Source organism: Tursiops truncatus, chromosome 11, assembly GCF_011762595.2.
Source record: "Tursiops truncatus isolate mTurTru1 chromosome 11, mTurTru1.mat.Y, whole genome shotgun sequence".
NCBI classification, from domain to species: domain Eukaryota; kingdom Metazoa; phylum Chordata; class Mammalia; order Artiodactyla; family Delphinidae; genus Tursiops; species Tursiops truncatus.
Window position 1 is genome coordinate 92,555,797 of NC_047044.1, and position 21,528 is coordinate 92,577,324.

Sequence of the window (21,528 nt, forward strand, 5' to 3'; positions counted from 1 at the left end):
CTCTTTTCCGTCAGGGAAAACCCGCCATCCTTGATGGCTGAGAAGAAGGAGAACAGCACACACGTATGCTCCTATACACAGTGTTTATTTGTTCTGTAACGATTCACATTTTAAACAGCGCCTCCTGACAACGTACCAGCTGGCTCTTCTCTAGCACAGGCAGTAAGGGCGGCCATTCACAGTCGACGTGGGGGGAACCACACTAGAAGGGGGAGCAGAGTCCCTCTGGGGGTGGGAGGATGTCGTCTAGGGTAGAGGGCTTGCACGGGAAGGAAAGAGGAGAGACTGGGAGAAGGAACACCCCGGCATTCACGGAAGTCAATACTCTTTCTAAGTAGCGCTTGATTGGCTCTGCTGGCAACCCCGAAAGACAAGAGCACTTCCTATCTTTGACGTCCAGCTGGGGGGTTGCCTGTGAGGAGAAGGAAGTTTAGGGACACATTGGACGAGAACAGCACCCACACCGATCAGGTGAAGCTTCCTCGATCTTCAGCCACCATTTACTCCCCCTGTACTGGCTGCAGGAGGAAGAAGAAACCTAGAGCTTGTGTCCTGTGTTTAGCAAGGGAGATTCAAACTGATCAGAGACCAAACAATCTATGCGAAGTTAGTCTGCAAACACACCACAAAGAATTTAGGGCCGCTGTCTTCCCTAGCTGCTGCTTAGGTGTTTCTGGGACTCTCCCAGCATAAATATAGTCTCCTGCCCCAAACAGTCCCCCCAAACCAGATGCTCCGTAAACAGCTTTGCGTTTGACTCCTGCCTGAAGTGGCTGGCAGCCCTGAAAGCCTCCACGTGGCAGAGAACGAGGTGGCCCAGCCCAGGCCGCCACTCAGGCTTCAGGTATTCGGGTGACTGTGAATCAGTCCTTAGAATTCTCTATTAGACTGAACTAGATCCTACGCCCTTCTACCCAGGCAGATTCAAACCCTAGAAGTGAATCTGGAATCAATCCCAGACTCTTGGGTGTGTCCTAATTGTTCTCCCAAGTTCACAAGAAGCTGGACCCACACGTGCCTTCCAAAGTGTTGAAACCAAATTTGCTTTCAGGGACTTCAGGCGGGAAGGGGGCAGAAACCCGGCGAGGCCAGTCCACAGGCCAGGCAACATGCCTGCTTACAGCTCCGGCTACCAACCTTCGGTTATGTCACAATGCCTACTGGTGGGCAATTCAGACATACCCCTTTAAGTCTGGCATCCCGATTTTCTGGAATCTCTTTAGTACCACAAGCTAAAAAGACAAGGGCTCAAGTAAAGAGAGAACCCGAGTGCACTCAGGGATGACCTATCAAAATTGTTCGAGAAGAACAGCGGTTCTCCCCCAGCTAATGTGGGATTCTCTGCTATATAAACAACGACCTAGAAGTTTAGGGGAGAACCTGATAAAGTAACATATTCATACAGAAGAAGGAAGAAATAAGCTCTGGAGATAATTCTAAAGAACTTCTCCATTTATAAAAAGTTATAGTATTTACACAGACATATTCTCAAAATACTCTGCTTCAAAGGCTCTACAAGGAAGGGAGGGTACAGGGCAGAATGGTTGCATGCTGGACTCAAGGAGCCAAAGTCCAGAAACAGCTTCGCTCTCATGCAAGCAAAGCAAAAATATCCCTGAATAAAAAGCAAAATGAGAGGCAGAAAGGAGGATGCCCACTAGGAGAAGATGCTGAGAAAGCAGGGTGGAGATAAAGGGGATGAGGCTGCCAGCCTCAGGCATTCCTGACTTGAGTTTTCCTCTAAGCTGTGGACAGTGCACACCTGAGCACGTCCGAAGTGACACGGTAAAACGCTCGTGACTGGAGGAACTACCCGAACCACGTCCATAAGCTATGGACCTTGTCAGAGGTGGGGCGTTTAAACTTCTCCTGTTCCCCTTCTGACAGGAACAGGGTTATTGTTATGGTCACTGAATACAGAGCAAAGGAACATGTGAGGAGAGAGGAGACAGGAGCCACAAAACAAGGAAGAGATGAGGATTCTGGGTGGCTCGCGCCACATCCCCGGGTCAGTCTTTCTCGCTACTGCAGCCGAGGTACAGGTAGGGGGAGACGAAGGGGAGAAATGCTGAGGGGCCCTCCAAGTCAGAGGTAGGCTATCTAGGAGTCTCAAGAGGCCCAAACCAACCAGATGTGTTTCGGACGGATGAGAACCTGGGTCCCTGGAGCTTAGGACATACTTATCTAGAGAAGGTTTCATCACCACACCAACAGATACACACTCAGGGCGTAACGCACAACAAAATGTTCCAGGGAAGGACTTCACTGGAATTTCCCAGCAAGGGTTCATAAATTAGACACACAAAAAATAACACAAGATTCACATTTCCAAACTATCCACACAGAACACCTAGAAGGGGTTAATTAGGGGGTTGGAAGGGCAGCACCCCAGCCAAACGGATCGTGCTGTTATCCAAGACCTCCAAGTGCCTTCCAGAGTGTTTGGCAACATTCACGCAGACGTGGCGGAGTGGGTGACAGAAGTCGTCCTCTCCAGCTGGAGAGAGACAGTACCATTCAGTTCACTTCTTCTGAAACTGAAGAGTCCAGCAGCCTAGATCTAGGGAGAAGAGTGCAAGTATCAATGACTTTAATTTTTTTCATGGGAGAGACATGGAGGGACCCTAAATGTCAGAATTTCCCTCTATTTTCCTGTCCTTTTGTCTAGCCCCAGTGGTTTGTAAGCGTCCCTCCAGAAAGGCCCAGAGACTTTACCTTTTTCCATGATACGTTCTTAAACACTGAACTAGACCGTAGGATTTTCAGAGGGGTGGGAGGGAGTGCTGCATTTTCAGCAAGATAATTCTTCGTGGTGTGTAACTGTCACAAGCCCTGCACGATGCTGGCACAACAAGCCCTTACCCGGAAAAGGCCAGGGGTAACAGTAAAAGCCAGGAGCCCGCACCTCCAAATGTCTCCTAAGAGAGACGGTACCGTTTCCAGCTCAAAACAGCTGAGCAGTAGTTCATGGTCGTGAAGTACGCTTACAAAATAACACGGGTTGAAAATAACTGTTTCCTGATACCTGCTACTCAAGAAGGCTCCCACTCCCCAAATCTTCCAAAGAGCAGACTCGGGGTTGGTATGATGTGTCTTCAACCCTCAGTAGTAACCAGACATTTCTTTCACAAGCTCTTCACCTGGTAGGGAGAGTCAACGAACTTTATCCTCGAGAGGAATCTTCGCAGCTCCCCGCGGCCAATTTTGGGGGCCGTCTCCTTCAGCTGGATCACTTGGCCCTCCATCAGTGCCCACCGCAGACTAAGCTTGCTGACCACCAGGGGTGCGGGATGCCCTTCAGAGCTTGGCCCTGTGGTCCTGGTAACATAAAAGGCATCTTTCCAGAGGTCGTTGATCCCAACTGAGGAAAGACAAAAACAAGAGCAGTTAACAAGGACAGAAGACTTCAGCTAACAGGAGAGTGGTTTGGTTCGGCAACTGGATTCATTCACTCATTTCCTCCTTCGCTAATTCACAGAAGAAGTTTACTGAGCACCTAATCAACGCAAGGCACTGACTAGACGATAGGTGCCCAGGGGTGCAAAGCAGCAAATTCTCAGCCTCTGTACCTGTGCTTCTCCGAAGCCACTTCTAAGAAAGCCCCAGATCAGGAAGGGAGAGGAATGGCCAACTGTGGCGACAATTTGGTAGAAAAGTGAGTACAACAGACTAGAAATTCTGAGAATTCCTAGACTGTCAGTAGCTGGTGGCATAAGCTACGTACATAGCCAGTGTTCATTCTGCCTCGTCTATAAACCAGGTATTGTAATAAAAATGGTCTTGATTCTTAACTACCATTACGTAACGGTCGCTGAATAACAATTTATGCTACTATCGAAAAGGAGGCCATTTAGATCCGGTCACAGGATTTTGCAAACTCACACCTCCCCACCGCCGCCCTGCTGCGCACAAAGCCAGTGGGCAGGGGTACTTGCAAGTTCCAGATGAGCTGTTCTTCCCAGTGCAGCCCAGTGGGCCCAGGGTCACAGCAGCAACCTCACCTTCAAGGCAAAGGAGTTTGTAAGGAGACAGCAAGTCTCCGAATGGCAAGGGAATACGGAAAAGAAGTAAAGAAAGGAACCATGGCCGGCCTGGCCGGCCCCCGCAGGACTGCAGACTCCCAGAGGCCAGTGTGGGACGGGACCCTCCAAGGAAGGGACCATAGGACGATCCCAGACCAGCTGCGGTGGCCGACCTTCCAGGGCTTTGCATTACAGGTCTCTAACATGCGATCCCAGTCTTGCTCTGTGATATTATTTAGATGCACATGTGAAGTAGAACACTTCCAAATGTGAACGGCGGTTATGAGTGCTCAGATTACGGGGGATTTTTCTTTTTCCCTTTTTCTCCTGGCGCCAGTTTCTAGGCGATGCATGTGCACTTTAGTCCAAAGCTACTGAGCCTAAACGCATGCCCTGAGGAAACGTCCTGCCTCTGCTTTACCCTTTGCAGTGAATTCCAGGTCCTAAGCTTCTACGAGGTCGAGAAACTAGTCTGATTTGTATTCCCAGCACCGGGCATGTATGGCTGATGCCCAGTAAACATCTGCTGAAACATCAGCTCCATGGACCCTTGGGGATGGGATAACACTGCCCCGCAGCTTCCAGCAGGTTTGGAGGCTGTGGGCCCTCACCCCGTGAGCCGGGCGCTGGGAGGGCGCACTCGGGCGACGGCCCCGGGGAACCAGGGCCACCAGGGGAAATGCACGGGAGCAGCGCGGCGCACTCGTCCTGCTGTCATCTGCAGGCACACACCCTCCCCTTGGTGGGACGATGGTATCACCCTCACCACGGCCAGCACATCCGCTCCCCTCCTCTGTGTACACAGACCCCACCGTCCCCGGGACTTACCCTCTGAAGCCGTCACGGTGCCAGTGGCATTGGCCAGATCCAGAAGGATGGAGGGGAAGGCTGGATGCAGGAGGTACAGGTGGTGAAGGCTGGGTGGCTCGGTTCCCAGGACAACATCCTGACAACAAGCACCAGTGAGAGCAAAGGTCAGTCCACACACCTCGTACGATGTCACTCAGATGAAAGGGTGGTGGAGACGGTGGTGATTACTCATCCCCTGCGATCCCAACTACGAGGGTGTGTTTGAGAGAAACTCCCACATACGAGAGACGTGTCACTTCCAAGAGCTGAAAACACTGATTAAACAAACACTAATTTCTTCAAACCACTAGAGCTAGAAGATGCTTTCTCGCTTATAAGAAAAAGAAAGGAAGAAAGGAAACGGGCATGCCCCAGGACAGAAACTGAAGGGGGCCCTCGCAGTCTGGTGCCAACGGAGTATTAGGAAGAGGTTCTTCCCTGACAGCAGGCAGGGGGGCTTCGTGGAGGCAAAATCTGCATATTAAAAAAATATATATTGAGCCAAAGACATTTGCTTTCACTGGATATTGAAGCCAATCGCAAGAGTCAGGCTAAAAAAAAAATCACAAAAATCTTACCTGTTCCTGAAATAAACAGGAATGGACCAAATAGAACTCACTAATCGTAATATAAAAATTCCAAGGCCTGAGTGTCAATCTCCTGACCCCCGACAGCAGAAAAAAATGCACATCAGGGACTTCCCTGGTGGCACAGTGGTTGAGAGTCCACCTGCCCGTGCAGGGGACATGGGTTCGAGCCCTGGTCCGGGAAGATCCCACATGCCGCGGAGCAACTAAGCCCATGTGCCACAACTACTGAGCCTGCGCTCTAGAGCCTGTGAGTCACAACTACTGAGCCCACGAGCCACAGCTACTGAAGCCCGCGTGCCTAGAGCCCGTGCTCCGTAAGAAGAGAAGCCACCACTCGACACAACTGAAGTGAGTGTCAGCCCTGCTTCCACACTGTCAGCAGGGGAGGGGACACGTGTGCGGGAAGCTCGCGGTGCGCTCCCACCACCGTCACAGAGCAGGAGAGGGCTTTCCCACACACCTCAGTATCCCAGCACCGGCTCAGCTAACATGACAAGAAAATAGCCCAACTCCCTCCTCACTGCCTATGGCATGCTGCCCAAACTCCTTAGCGTGAAAACCAAGGTCTTAGGCCTTTCAACCCCAATCTGCCTTCCTTGGCCTCCTACGATTATATGCCTATGCACCCCACGCTCTAAGAACACCTGTGAAACAAACACATGCTTCACTTGACTTTACCTGACCTTGGCCAATCTTATTTCCCCCTTAGACGTCTTCCTCGTGAGCCCATTTCCACACATTAAAACACTTCTTGTCTGGAGGTCCCCAACTTGATGCCACCTTGTTCAAGAAAAGCTCCCTAATCGCCCCCAACAAAATGACTACCCCCTCCCTTTGTGCTTCCATCTAAACTTCCTATGTGCACCTCTATCACAGCATTGGTAATATGCCTTTGTTTTGTGGTCATTTATAGACACTTACATTTGAGAGTCATCTGATCCGAGCCCCTCATTTTATTAAAGGAGGAAACCGGGAAGTTAAATGGTAGGTAGATTGCCCACATTCACATGTCAGGGAACTGCAGAGTTAGGACAACCATTTATGGAAATCTGGTCCGAAAGCCAGGGACCATATTAGCATCTTCATTAACGGATAAAGAGCACGAGACTCAAAAAAGTGAAGTCCTAGAGCACAGGGCTAATGAACGCAGGACTCTCCCTCTGTCAGGCTACCCGATCGCCAGGGACCACCCGTCTTCTCCTGCAGAGGGCAGCACTGTTCCTAGTCTACCCCGAGGTCCCTGGCACACAGTAGGTGCTGGTCAGCTGTGTTTAACTGGACTAAATCAGGGTGAGTCTTACTCAAAATCCCCAGGCACCTTGCAGAGGTGGCCCCGTGCCTCCTCAACCCCGTTAAAGTGCTGCAGGACAGCATTTACGACATTCTCAAACCTGCCTTCCGTGTATCGGAGCTTCTCTCCCGTGATCCCCCAGGTGAACCCTCACCTTCAGTCCAGCGTCCCCCCGCCCCTGCTTTGCCACCCTGCGGCCCCGCCCATTTCTGAAATCTCAGCGTATTCACCTCCAAGCCCAGCCTCAGCCCCCATGAAACCCTCCCTGCCCACTGCAGACCAGGCAAGGCAGCCCCGAGAGCTGCTGCCATCTGACAAAGTGACAGAGGGACCCTCCCAGGCTCACTCACAGGATTGGGCGATGCAGCTGACAGCCCTTCAGCCCAGAAGAGGAAGACAGACTTCTGGTCCACAGCGGCTGCTGAGGTGGCCGGAGTTTCTTCCATGTGACACGGAATGCTGTAACTCCAAGCGACCATTCCAGAGTCCCCATCCACCACCATCACCTGCAAAAGAGAAGACGGTGAGCACAGGCCATCCTCAGAGAGACAGCGGAAAACTCACGCGCACCCGAACAAAAACCCATGGACTGCAGACACCACATACGTTAACAGGCGGAGCTTACCAGATGCAAACAACGGGGTGTTCAGAGAGCGCTAAATAGCAGCTAGGCCCAGGACCCTAGACAGAGTCTAAAGGACTGCAGCCTTCCCAGGTGAGAAGGGACATTATAAGTCATCTCGGCCTCCTCGCCTCCTCAGATGAGGGGATGGAGGCTCGGGGACAGGAAGTGACGCTGATTATTCTGCGTTCGGGACAGTCCTGGACGGAGCAGACATCCCACCGTGGAGGGGCTGAAACCCGACCCTCATCCCTTCCCTCCAGCAATGCAGCTGCGACGATTACGGGGAACATGATGCGGCGACAGCTCTGTCCCGTCCCCTGGGCTAAAAGCTTTACAAGTTTGACTCTGTCGTGTGCATCCTGGCAGGTGCAGCTCAGCCCAAAGGGAGTCTCAAATGTAAAAGAGCATAGTCTGAACAGGCACAAAAACATAAAATTAAGAGAAAAATTCACTCCTTAGTTGCACCTCTCAAGGGATAATGAAGGGGATTAGATTTATAATCCCCGGCAACACTTGTATCTCCTGTCACCCCAAATACCTCACACCGCACAGTTCTAGAACAAAACAGCCTCTCCTTTGCCAAAATCCCCAGGAAACTCCCCCATCACCTCCAGCCCCAGCATCTCCACGGCCTCTCTTCTCAGTGTCTCTGCCCTGCACCTCCTTCGACAGTCCCTTCCCTGTGCCCCCAGCGTCCTGGGCCTGCCATTCTCTGCCCAGGATCAGACTCTGCTTCGCCGAGAGCAAGCAGAGGGGAAGCAGGCTAGCAGTCCAAGATTCCCTTCATTAGTCTCGGGGAGAAAAGAAGTCTAGAGACACTGCACTAAAACGCTTTAGCCAGTGACACATATTATTCCACTTAACCGTCACGACAACCCTATGAAGGCAAGTGGTCTTATTACTCCCGTTTCACAGATGCAGAAACTACAGCTGGGTGAGACTGTGTCATCTGCCCACGGTCACCAATTAGTAGTGGAGTCAGGGACTAAAACCCAAGCCTAAACCCTCAGCAACTCAGCTCTAAACCAACCCATATGTACCCTTCCTCCTTCCTCCTGCTGGGAAAGCCAACGGACATTTCAGTCTCTACCTGAATCATCTTTGAAACACACTCAGACACTGCTTCCTTCCTGTCTGGCACTGCCTGAAGACGCTCCCCGAAGTGGTCCTTGTGTCCTCGGATCTGTCCCCTACTCATGTCTAAATAACCCTAGGCTCTACGCCTCATCTGAATTCCGCAGCCTGGCTTTCAGGCCCTCCAGCAGCTGAGCGCGTCCTGACCACTCTGATAGGAAGGCCCCTCTGCCCAGCCTCCTATATCCATCCAGCAAACCTCTTCTCTGCTCTCGTGACTCTGCACATCTAACGCCCAAATGACGGGAAGCACCTCTCGACACCCTTCCCTCCATCTGCTCCCCACGTCCCTGTGGCATCGTGCGAACTTCCGTTCCAGCACTCACCACGACGTCCGAGGTACAGGCACCCCGGTGACTGAACCACACGAGGCAGTGGCTTGTTCTCATTGATGCTGTGTCTCCACAGCCATCATCTGCGCACCTGGCACAGAACCTGGCATACGTGAGAGGCAATGATTAAGTGTTTGTTGAAGTCACTCTCAGGGAACAGGGTATAATCGTATATAAATACATATTTCATGCTGAGGATAAACCAAAACGCTCAGTCGATTATAAAAAAAAGAAATTTTAAAAACTCGAATTCTGCCTGTAACGTTAAAGGAATGAAAACTGTCTATCCAGTCATTAAATCCTTACAATGTACAACCTGACATAAAATCAGAATGACCTACGTGTGTCCTTGGAACACACCCTACCGTCTATCTCAGGGAGCTGGAGCCCCTGCCCCTGCCTGCCTGCCCACCCTCCTCCAGAAACGCAGTTCAGCTGCAAGGCTCTGCTCACCCTTCCCGCCTTTATGAAGTCCTCCGTAACATCCTAGCCACCCCGGCTAGCCCAGCTTCTGTGAAATCTAGGAGTACGTGTACTGAAGTGGTACATTTATTTATACCTGCCTTTCCCCATCAAGAGACTTCAGAAGGCTCCTGTACACTGAGAACCCAGAATGAACTGCGTAGGAAGGAGGGCAGCTAGCAAAGCTTCTGATGCTGTAGCGTTGAGCACTGCACTGTGACCTTTCATTTTACCCATTCTGCTAGACTCGGAGCTCTTTGAAGGAAGAGACCATCCTTTAGGCTCTTTTTATTTCTCACGATGCCTAGCGCAGGGCTGGACACCAGGTTTATACTGGATATATGTTTTGACTGATCTCGAGTCCCCAGGTTTTACCTTTTTCAGCCCAACTCCATTCGGTATCTGCAGAAGGAAGTCTAACGTCTCATCGTCCGTGAAATACCCAGGAGTAGGCTGGCTGCAAGTGAGAACAACGTGAGTGATCGGAAGTGAAGGAGAAAAAGAGGAGAACCTCACTCCTTCCCGCCCCCTCCCCTTGCACGAGCCCCAGATAGCGAGCAGTCATTCTGGGTGATTTTGAAAGGTGGGCAAGCGGAACAAGAAGCAGACGCGAGGAGCACACTGCCAACCTGCGCAGGCCTTGGAGGCTCAGGGTCCAGGAAGGTGTGAGGTTTTGCCCCTGCAGCAGGACAAGGCCTCGGTTGGTCGTGATCAGGAGGTCGCTGCTGTTGGAACCCGGCACCTTCACCGTCTGGAGGAGCTCCACCCCGTCACTGAGTTAAACAAGACCCCGACGGTTAGTCTCAGGCTTGGATGAGATGCCTGCCCTGCTTACTTGGGCTTTTCCTCTGGGCGTACATGTTTGTATAGACCCTTGCGTTTGTCTTCCACCAGGGTCTCATCAGGCAGGGCGCTCTGCCATTCCAGTTGAGTCTCCTTTTCTTGGTTTCTTTAGAAACCAAGGAGCCCTAGAAAATTCAGGCAAGTTCAGAAGGAACTGACAGGAGAAGCGCATCTCACACTGGATGCTCTGGGAAAGATAACAGAGCTGAGCACAGTGGCAGGGAAGGAGCCGGAGGTCGGGACAGGATGCTTGAAACTGTCATTAAGCTCGGACAGCTGCTCACGCTGTACGCTGCATCCAATTACTTCTCCCTCTGTACAACCGGGACCACTCTATGTAACATCTGTCAAATGCACAGACACAATGGGATACTGCCTGAGAAAATGCTAGAAAATGATTTGAAGCTTCTGGGAGGAAAAGAACGAAGACAATTATTACCCAGGCCTGGGGTGAAATGAGTAAGATCCACGGTAGATAACCAGCAACAAGCTTTTAGTTAAGAAATAAACAAGAAAAAAAAATAAGATTTCATGGATGCTGCCCTTGCTTCTGCCAAAGTGATTCTTCAACTAAGAGAAAAATACGGGCGAAGAGTAAGGCCGATCCTTCAGCACAGTTTTACAAGCAGTTGTGTTACATAAATCTATCTCCCTGCCTGCGGTTCCCCAGTCTCACCCTGCCCTGCTCTGACTGCCACGCCAAACAAATATCCTTCTTCGCCGCCCAGGTGCGAAGTGATCACGCGCCATGGTCACCCACACGTAGACGCCAACGCTTCATGTCACCAAGAGAAGAGCCCTTGGAACTCCCCTTAACCAGGTCAGAAGGTGGTACATGAAGGCCAGCACTGTTTCCCCCGCAAACGTCTGCCCACGTGTTCACCAGCCCAACCAGACGATGACTCGGTTTCCCTGTGACGGGGCCAGACGGCTGCCCACCTGTAAATGTCAACGAGCTCAGACAGGTTGATGGATCTCCGCCTCTCCCAGTCGGGCTCGTCTATCTGCAGGGAAGGTGGTAAGCTGTCTCGATTCTGGGCCTGAACAAAAATGTCCCGCAGGGCGACAGCCTGGATATTTCCTAGCGGCACAGAAGAACCAACACGGAGAAGGTGAACTTTACGGCATTTTCCCAGGGTGAGGATGGGAGTGAGAGACCCAGAGCCTGGGCAGGGGGATGGGTCCAACACAGCCCGCCCGGCCCAGCAGGGAACGAGTGGGGAAGTGCTTAAGTGGACGCTGGGCAGAGCTTCTCATTGGAGAAGAGTGAATGCCGCGCGGCAGGGGGCCCGGGCAGAGGAGGTGACGGAGGGCTGGTGTCAGTGACTCCAGGCTTGCTGACTCCAGGCTTTCTCTACGTCACATCAGGAGGGCCTCACCATACACCCATGGGGACAGTAGCAAAAATGAGCCTTGCTTCTTACCAAAGCCAAACAGGATGTAGGCAGCCCCATTGGTGGTGATGTAAACCTGAGGGCCGATCAGGTTCCCCACTCCGACGATGTTGTACTTCACGGGTCGGCCCACGGGACTCCCTGTCCGGCCAGACACCAGCAGGAAGCACAGATCTGGCTGACGAAGTGAAAGACGGGGGTTGAATCCATAGACGCCTAATCGTTTCCGAATCAACTCGTTTCTCTAGATAGGCACTGCTTGCTCATTAGCGAAGAGGTCAGAAACACCTCCCAAAGTTGGAAAACCCAAAGCCAAGCCCACTTCGTTCTATTTCCCTGGAAGTTAGAAAGTGGGGCAAGTGCCCCGTTCCCTTGTTAGACGGTAGCTCGGGGAAGTTCTCCAAAGCACAGTTGTTGTCTCGGTCTCCTGAGGCAAAGAACTCTAGCCTAGAGCTAAACAGAGTACAGCCGACCCCGGGTCTCTGCCCCCATACCCAGAAATCCCCAGTAACATTTGGTCCCAGGAGAATCAGCGCAGGCAGTGTGCTCCCATCATGACATACACATCTGGCCTGGCCACCATCAACCTCACTACCAAGCAGAGATCCGCAAACCTTTTCTGTGACGTGTCAGACAGTAAATATGTGACGTTTTGCCAGCCAGACGGTCTCCGTAGCAGCTACTCCACTCTGCCACTCTAGCGTGACAGCAGCCATAGATAATACACGAATGAGCAGGGTGACTGCGTCCCAATAAAACTTTATGAAAACAAACTGCAGGCCACAGTTTGCCAACCCCTGCGCTAGAGGATTTTCTTTTGGGAATAGAGTCACTGGTTGGGAAGTATAAAGACTACATCGGTATCTTGACTTCAGTAAAGCTTTTGACAGAGTTTATCATCATGAATTCTTATGGACAAGATAAAGAAATGTGGTTCTCAGTGTACCCCGAGAAAGGGCCAATGCCAACCCAGAGGGAGGGTTCAGTGGAATGTCACAGCACCCAGCTATTATCTCATTCCTGTTAATCATTCTTATCAAAGACCTGAATGAACAGAATTCAAGCTGATCACAAAGCTGAGAGCGATAGGTAATAGGCTGTTTGACAGACTCAAAATTCCAAAAAGTCTTAGACTGGAAGATGGATCAAAATCTGGAAGAAAAGATTGGGCCATTAATTAAGACGTGGGTATGTTATGGTAACAAGACTTATTGTGGTGATCATTTTGAAATGTACAGAAATATCAAATCAGTACGTTGTTCACCAGGAACTAACACAGGGCTGTAGGTCAGTTATACTTCAAAAACAAATAAACTCATAGAAAAAGAGATCAGATTTGTGGTTACTAGAGGGAAGGATGGTAGGAGGGAGGATTGGATGAAGGCTGTCAAAAGGTAGAAACTTCCACTTATAAGATAAGTAAGTACTAGGGATATAATGCACAACATGAGAAACATAATTAACACTGCTGTACGTTATGTAGAAAAGTTAAGAGAGTCAATCCTAAGAGTTCTCATCACAAGGAAAAATTTTTTTCTATTTCTTTAATTTTGTATCAGCACGAGATGATGGATGTTCACTAAACTTCCTGTGGTCACCATTTCATGATGTACGTAAGTCAGATCATTGTGCTGTACACCTTAAACTTATACGGTGCTGTATGCCAACTATAGCTCAATAACACTGGAAGGAAAAAAATGAAAGAAGTAGGGAAAAAAGACGTGGGTATTTTAACGGGTTATAAACAAAAACTGATTCTTAGAAAGGCTATCACAGCCTTTGGCTGCATTTATAGATAAACAGAGTCTATATCAAAAGAAGCAACAATTTCCTTATGTTGATATAACTGGTTCTATTACAAATAGAATACTGTTTTCGTTTATGGGTACCATATTATAAAAGAGATACGGACAAGGTGTAGTGAAAAAAGAAAGAAATCAAGAAAGAGAGGGGTCTGGATCATTTTGCGTGAGGCACAGTGTGAGAAATCGGGACTGTTTAGCCTTGAGAATGGCAGGCTGTAGAGGGACCAGGCTTCCAGCAAAAGGGCGTTCATGTAGAAAGAGGATTGGATTCAGAGTATTCTATGGAGCTGAAGCCGGCACCATGAATGGAAGCTATGAGAAAGCAGATTTCTCACCAGTAAGAATTTTCTAGAGTGGGCCAGGAACAAAATGGACTGTCTCACAAATTAGCACTATTGCCATCAGCCTGAGGACTCAGAGGGAATGGGTGCCAATGTATGTGGAACAGTGTATCAGCGACTGTAGCACAGTGTGAGAGGGTTAACTTCATGGCCTCTAAGGTCCCTTCCCACTGACATGCTAGCCCAGATCTGTTCTCTAACCCCAACCATGTCCAGGTGTCCCAAGCCCGCCTCACTCCAGCCCCAGATCTAAGAATGCCGCCTCTCTATATCATAGACCTAATACGTCTCATTCCTCCTTCCACATCTGCAGCTCAAACACGTTCCTCAGGTTCTTTTTTGCTGGTATAGAGGTCAGAAAAGTCAGTATGAAGATGAAGCTACTACTCTGAACCCACCACTTCTCCAAGATTTTTCTAGTCTTGCCTATCACTTTCCAGGCAGAATGGAGACTAGTCCATACCCCTCCCTCCACCGCCATATCCCCTCCCTCTACCACCAAAAAAGGCACAGAGTAGAAGCAGGTGAGAAGCCATTCCTGTAACAGAGCCCCCTTGCTAGGGAGGGTCCCTCAGTCAGACCTGAACTGTCATCCCATCCACCACCGCTGGCTAGAAGACAGATGTGATGTCAAGGCCAAGATTTTTAAACTTGTTCGGGACACACAAACCTGTTCACTGTCTTGCTATGCTTCTGCTAACAACCATAATTCCTTTAAAAAGAAACTGCCCTATTTGTAGTGAGGTGGATGGACCTAGAGTCTGTCATACAGAGTGAAGTAATTCAGAAAGAGAAAAACAAATACCGTATGCTAACACATATATATGGAATTTAAGAAAAAAAGGTTCTGAAGAACATAGGGGCAGGACAGGAATAAAGACACAGATGTAGAGAATGGACTTGAGGACACGGGGAGGGGGAAGGGTAAGCTGGGATGAAGTGAGAAAGTGGCATGGACATATATACACTACCAGATGTAAAACAGACAGCTAATGGGAAGCAGCCGCATAGCACAGGGAGATCAGCTCGGTGCTTTGTGACCACCTAGAGGGGTGGGATAGGGAGGGTGGGAGGGAGACGCAAGAGGGAGGAGATGTGGGGATATATGTATATGTACAGCTGATTCATTTTGTTATAAAGCAGAAACTAACACACCATTGTAAAGCAATTATACTCCAATAAAGATTAAAAAAAAATAACCTATATGGGAAAAGAATCTGAAAAAGAATGGATATAATATATATGTATAACTGAATCACTCTGCTGTACACCTGAAACTAACACAACATTGGAAACAAACTATACTCCAATATAAAATAAAAATTAAATTAAAAAAAAAGAAACTCCCCATACTTTCCACTTTGGGACCTTCTGAGAATCACTCCCTGATGGATGTAATCATTAAAATGTTCCCTACTCCCAGGTCTCTTTATTCACAGTCACTGGAATGAAAAAAGATTATGTGAAGAATTCCTGACATTTTGGTTCAGTCTACTTTGAGACCAGTTGAAGAAAAACAAATAGAAAGGACCCCTAAAAGCGACTAGCCTTCGGAATTGTCCCTCACCGTCTATCTTCTTTTCTCTCACCTCGCAAACGTAAAGTCTCGTCTGAGGCACCAGAGCAGGGCTCCTGAAACTTGTGACTGGTGGAGCTCTCTGAGTTAGTTTATGGTGCTCTTGACAGAAAACCGTACAGTCCTGATAGGTTTAATTCCATTCTAAAGAATTTTACTTGCAGATTCTGTAACTCCACTCCGCATATACATTACAAAAATCACAACCAGGTCTAGTAAAATTAAAATAAGCCATCAAATGAGGCACAACGATCGGGAGCCACATTTTCCCACAAATATTCCAGGTTGATTGTCGTCCACGAGCCTTTCCTGGCAGACTCACGCTAGACAGTCTGAGAAAAAGTCTAAGAGAAAGTTTGACAGAAGCTCTGAGAAAAGCTTCAGGAATAAAAACTTAAAATTGAGATAATTCTGTCCATTAATATATTCTTTCCTGTGATTTACGGGGAAAAAAAAAAAAAAACTACTATTATTTTATCTGTGCAGAGAATAACTCGTTCCAGGTCACTGGAGTCCCAGCAAAGCATAACTGAGAAGCATAATTTAGGGACCGCTGTACCAGAACCACAATCTGCAGGTACAGGTTAAACAACTCTTTCTTTGGGTGCTGTTGTCGCTACTTGTTTGACTCACAATTTTTTTCTCTCTATATCTTATGAGCTTTCTATCCGTCTGTCTCATTGTTTTATAGTTGCAATAAAAGTTAAATATAGATAGTGAAACCAACAATGTGTGCGCTGGGTGGAAACAGGCACCACTCTGGGCATTTCATATATGTTAGTCCTAATTTTCATAACCATCCTGCAAGTAGGATAACATCCCCGCTTCACATACGAAATAACCAGGGCTGGGATGGGCTCTGTGGTTTGCCCAAGGCCACAGGGCAGTAGAGCAGGAAGTCAAACATAGACCTATCTGGCTCCCAAGCTCTGCCACACCGGCCAACGGAACCTGGAAAATGGGTTCATAATGGTAATTTACTCACTTAATCTCACAAAGAGAATTTATTTAAACCTGAGCCCTTGTAATGAGAAGGTTTCAAGCAGCGTTTCTAATAACGATACTAGGAAATGACCAAAGTTGACACTTTCCCTGTAAGAAACAAGGACCACCTAACACGGAGCATACCTGCAATTCCCCAATGACCAGAACTGCGAGATCTCTGATGCCATCTTCATCCAGGTCTGGCAGTACCACGCCTGGGGCAGCCAGAGTACCGTTGGGTAAGTAGTGTGGGTCTAAAGTCCAAATGGCTTTCCCTGGGGAAAGATAAGTACACTCATCACAGTTAGGGATTTCTGCCTCTGCCCAAGGCAGATGCAATGCTCCCAGGCCAGAAAAGAGACTCAACAGGCTGAACGACAGACAGCAACTCATACACACTTTTTCCTTTCATTTTTATCTTACTGGGGAGAAATGGAGCAGGGAGTATGAACTGAAATCCTCAAGTATCTGGCTAACAAGCCCATGTAATAACTTCACACCTGGATTTTTTAGGTAACGTGGACATGCTGAAGACTCTTTAAGAAAGAAGAGCCCACTTGTCTGGGATGGAGGAATTGACCTGTTAGAGATGATTCCAACTCCTAAGGAACCATCCAGGGGCAGTCAAACAGAAGCCCAACTCGCTCCTTCTACCACGTGTTCATATAAGTAGAGAAATCATAAAAGGGTTTCAAGATGAATTCAGTGCTGGCGTTAACTCACACGGAAATTCTTTTCACTCAGAGGAACCCCACTCCCAAACCCCAACCTTTACAACCAGGAAGGAGGCTATTTAACTCAGCTTCCCTCAGGTCGAAGGTTAACGGGCACACTGGAAGTATAAGGCTCTGTCATCACATTATATGTGATTCTCTTCCATTCCTTTTGTCACATATGTCTGAATGCGATAAAAGAGGCCAAATCAACATGCCTCCACACACCTTAGCTTCTTCACTGGCATATTTTTCAGTGGTTAATGCCCAAGTTCACATATGAACCCTTGTATGTCAAATACTGAAAACAAAGAGAAAAAGCTCCATGGTCTTCTATACAAAGAACAGAGAAGGGAGATTACTTAGAAACTGAAAGCCTAGGGATACGTTCTGTTTGGATAACTGAGTTTAGCCCCATCCCATCACCAAGCAGGTTGAACCATGGATCTATTACTCACTCTGCTCAAACCCTTTCTCCTTATTTCCCTTAATATCTACCTTGCAGAGCAGGAAATCAGACCTCCCACCATGGGAGAGTGGAGTCCCTTCCCTACCAGACTGTTCTAACCTGAGATTAGACCTCCCAGGAACAGGGATCTCTTGTGGTCAGTGATCTTTTTTTTTTTTTTTAATTTATTTAATTGATTTATTTTTAGCTGTGTTAGGTCTTCGTTGCTGCGCACGGGCTTTTCTCTAGCTGCAGCGAGCGGGGCTACTCTTCGTTGCAGTGCGCGGGCTTCTCATTGCGGTGGCTTCTCTTGTTGCGGAACACGGGCTCCAGGCATGCAGGCTTCAGTAGTTGTGGCACGCGGACTCAGTAGCTGTGGCACACGGACTCAGTAGTTGTGGCTCGCGGGCTCTAGAGCACAGGCTCACTAGTTGTGGCGCACGGGCTTAGCTGCTCCGCGGCACGTGGGATCGTCCCGGACCAGGCAAGAACCCGTGTCCCCTACAGTGGCAGGCGGATTCTCAACCACTGTGCCACCAGAGAAGCCCCGCAGTCAGTGATGTTTACCTGATGTCGCGTTGAATGCACTGAGCATCTTGTGTGTCCCCGTCACAAGGCAGACGGTTTCGGCCACTCTCCCTGGCATTAGATCCAGACAGGTAATATCTCGGGCCTCCTCGGGGAGGGGACTAGACCAGAGCGTACTGCCATTCATCCCCGAAAGGCACACGAGGACAGCAGGTGGCCTTGAGACACCTAAAAGCACAAAAGAGATAAGAAAGGGCAGGAGGCAGAGGACATAAGAGGGAGAGATGAGCGGGGGGCTAGAAAACCAAAAGGAAATAGAGGTAAGGCAGCAGCTCAGACCTGGGCGCTCAGCTCCCTCCTGTATTTCTGGCAACAAGGTCTGCAAACAGAGTACCTGTCACATCTGTTCAACACATCTCTCATGTAAGACGACATCCTGCAGGCAACCCGTGTGCACCTCTGCTCTCCCAACACACTTGTTGACGTGTCTGTCACCTTAGCCCCCGCTAAACAGGGATATCCTTAAGGCTAAAGCCTGTCACGTTCATTTCTGCATCCTCAGTGCTTTGCAAAGCGCCGAGCATATCTAGCAGCCAAGTGCTTCCTGAATAAAAGGAGCAACATCAAGAATATGGAAAAGGAGGGGTTGCAAACAAACAAAAAAACGGGAAGCAAAGCTAGGCTCAGAAAATTGACACTGATCTAGAATATGTATAGAGCAGGAAGCAGAGTACCTGAATTCTAATCATCGCTAGCAAATGCTCCCTGAGAGCAGAAAACAATCTCTTTAAAAAATAAACCTGGGGAATAAAAAAGGTAATGAAGAACCTAAGGGCAAGACAGGAATAAAGACACAGACCTACTAGAGAATGGACTTGAGGATATGGGGAGGGGGAAGGGTAAGCTGTGACACCGTGAGTGAGTGGCATGGACATATATACACTACCAAACGTAAAAAAGATAGCTAGTGGGAAGCAGCTGCATAGCACAGGGAGATCAGCTCGGTGCTTTGTGACCACCTAGAGGGGTGGGATAGGGAGGGTGGGAGGGAGGGAGACGCAAGAGGGAGGGGATATGGGAACACGTGTATATGTATAACTGATTCACTTTGCAGAAACTAACACACCATTGTAAAGCAATTATACTCCAATAAAGATGTTAAATAAATAAATAAAATAAACCTGGGGACTTCCCTGGCGGTCCAGAGGTTAAGACTCCATACTTCCAATGCAGCGGGCATGGGTTCGATCCCTAGTCAGGGAATTAAGATCCCACAAGCCGAGCGGCACAGCCAAAAAGTGAAACAAACAAACAAAAAACCCTGAAGGTTATACTTAGCAAAGATCAGGAGGGCCTCCTGGTCTAGAGTTCCAGTGAACCAGCTGATCTGGCCCCAGTCAAGAAAGAACACTTGGGCAACTTAATACCTAGCTGGCAAAGGATTCGGGCAGCTCGCCTCTTTAACAAACAATCCTTTATGTCACTCAATTAACCTATCAGAATAATAACTTTCTCTCATGCCAGTTTCACATCCACTTTCAGGATAGGGATACGGCCCACCTCACACACTTCCACCTTTCACTTCTAGCGACAGCTAATAAGGATAAGGACATGTTAGAGCTTCATTGTACCTATTCCTCAGAACTGCTAATTAAACATACAACCTAAAAACAAGTGACAAACTGGTTTGCCCTTTCAGACCTTGTTGCCAGAAGCAGCGGTTTACATGACAAATCTCAGCGATGTATGTTACCCCCCCGGACTTCCCAGGGATGCTCTGATTAATAGACTGTGCTGTCCTCCCTCCTTCATGACCCTATCGACTCCACATCAATTGCGTGACTCGTCTCTTTCCCGGTGGTGATGGGTCATCCCTTTCCCTTCACACCACGACTCCATGAGGCAGAGACCACACTCCTCTTGTTTAGCTCAAAAGAACCAGTGCAGCTCTACGTAAGGTGCACAGCAGGTTGTTGGATGAATGAACAAATGAACAAACAAATAAGAAACACGATCCTCCTCATGTTCAGTGGCACAGATCTTTGAACCCACTGGCTGGGGCTATGGGCACAGCAATTTGACATAAGGGTCAAGGGCAGGAACGCCAGAGTCTACCGGCTATACCGCTTGGATCCCAGCTCTACCACTACCAGCTGTGAGACTGATCAAGTTCCTTCACCTCACTATCCCTTAGTTTCCCCAACTGCAAAAGGGGATAATAATATTAGTCCACATTATAGGTACACCGAGGGATAAATTCGTTCATAATATGTTATGTACTTACAACAGCGCACAGCACAAAGTACCATGTGTTAGTTAGCGTTATTATTGCTTTTATGATCTATAACCAAATCAGGCTGGTCCACATTGCGTCCCAACTCATGGCCTTGCCGTCATGAGTCCTGATATGTAGCAAACCACGTAAAATACCAAATGACTGAAAAAAATCTCTAAAAGTGGATGGGGGAAATTTTTACTTCAAAGGCTTATGAGTCATAGGCAGAAAAAAAAACATAATTAAGGTTGAATCATATAAAAGTCAATTTCTAGGCTGGAGGTTCTTCCCATAAACGAAGCTATGCCCAAATTGCTTCTGCATATTGTGCAAGCCCCAGAAAGGTATTTCTAATAACGTCAGAGAGGCATGCAGCCTAGAATCCTCTATAACATACCTAAATGTTTATTCCAAGGCCTGAATGATTAAAAAACAGTTGGTAGGCTATCCTCAGCCTCAAACCAGAGTTCCTGTATCAGTTTACAGACTTCAGTTCGAATGCACTTAAATGGAGGCTGCAGGACAAACCAAAAGCCCCCATGTACCTATAATGAAAATGCAACTTTTTTTTTTTTTTTGCAGTTGACTTGTATCGGCTGGGGTCCCAAAAAAGCCCAGCTCACTCAATTAGGGTAAGTTGTGGAGGTTTAATAAAGAGACCGTTTACAAAGATGTGGTCGAGGTGTAGGGAAACCACAAGAGATAGTACAGCCCCTCAGAACTGTTGCCATGCCCAGGCCCAAAGAGACAGGGGGAGGAAGCATTTCCTGGAATTGAGAAAAAGGAAGTCCTGTAAGAGGACCACCTTGAGAGAGGCTGTGACCTCTGATCAAGGATGTAGCCAGCCTGAGGTGGCCCGGGCAGAGGGGAGCCAGGGGAATAAATACCCGCTGGTCACTCTCTTCCTCTCCTCTAGCTTCTGGCCTGTGCTCCCCATTGGCCAAATCCAGTGGCCTGGGACCTGACGTAATGCGTACGGGTCAGCCTCCCATCCCGCGGGGAGCAGGATGGAGAGCAGAGATGGAAGAGCAAACAGACGGGGTCAAAGGAAACACCCAGCCAAGAGGTATGTGTATAAAGATACGTTAGAACGTGAGCAAAAGCTTTCTGCCAGGGAGGGGAAGGTAGATAGAGTCTATGTTTATCATCATCGAAGAGGCCAGGGAGAACCGACTCAGAGAAAACTCAAGCAACCTAAGTGCTGGCGCTGTTCAGGGCAGGCGTGCGGCCAAGGAACCTCCTCCCTGGGTCTCAGGTTGGTCCCTGGACCGGGGCGCCCTCCAGCTCTCATGCTCTGTGATTCCCTGAACCAGGCG

General features: G+C 48.7%; 1 protein-coding gene across 1 annotated transcript in view; it reads right to left on the reverse strand.

Annotated features, from left to right (window-relative positions):
- Positions 1-69: 69 nt before the first annotated feature.
- Positions 70-21,528, reverse strand: part of FAM234B (family with sequence similarity 234 member B) — a 35,726-nt gene continuing 14,267 nt past the window's right edge. Inside the window, exons 4-13 of the mRNA XM_019937445.3 lie at positions 17,977-18,165; positions 16,393-16,523; positions 11,573-11,720; positions 11,088-11,229; positions 9,935-10,078; positions 9,681-9,762; positions 7,103-7,258; positions 4,851-4,968; positions 3,141-3,361; positions 70-2,560 (exon numbers count right to left, since the gene is read on the reverse strand). Of these exons, the coding sequence (XP_019793004.1) occupies positions 2,555-2,560; positions 3,141-3,361; positions 4,851-4,968; positions 7,103-7,258; positions 9,681-9,762; positions 9,935-10,078; positions 11,088-11,229; positions 11,573-11,720; positions 16,393-16,523; positions 17,977-18,165 (1,337 nt within the window). The 3' untranslated portion in view covers positions 70-2,554. The remainder of the gene's footprint in view (positions 2,561-3,140; positions 3,362-4,850; positions 4,969-7,102; positions 7,259-9,680; positions 9,763-9,934; positions 10,079-11,087; positions 11,230-11,572; positions 11,721-16,392; positions 16,524-17,976; positions 18,166-21,528) is intronic.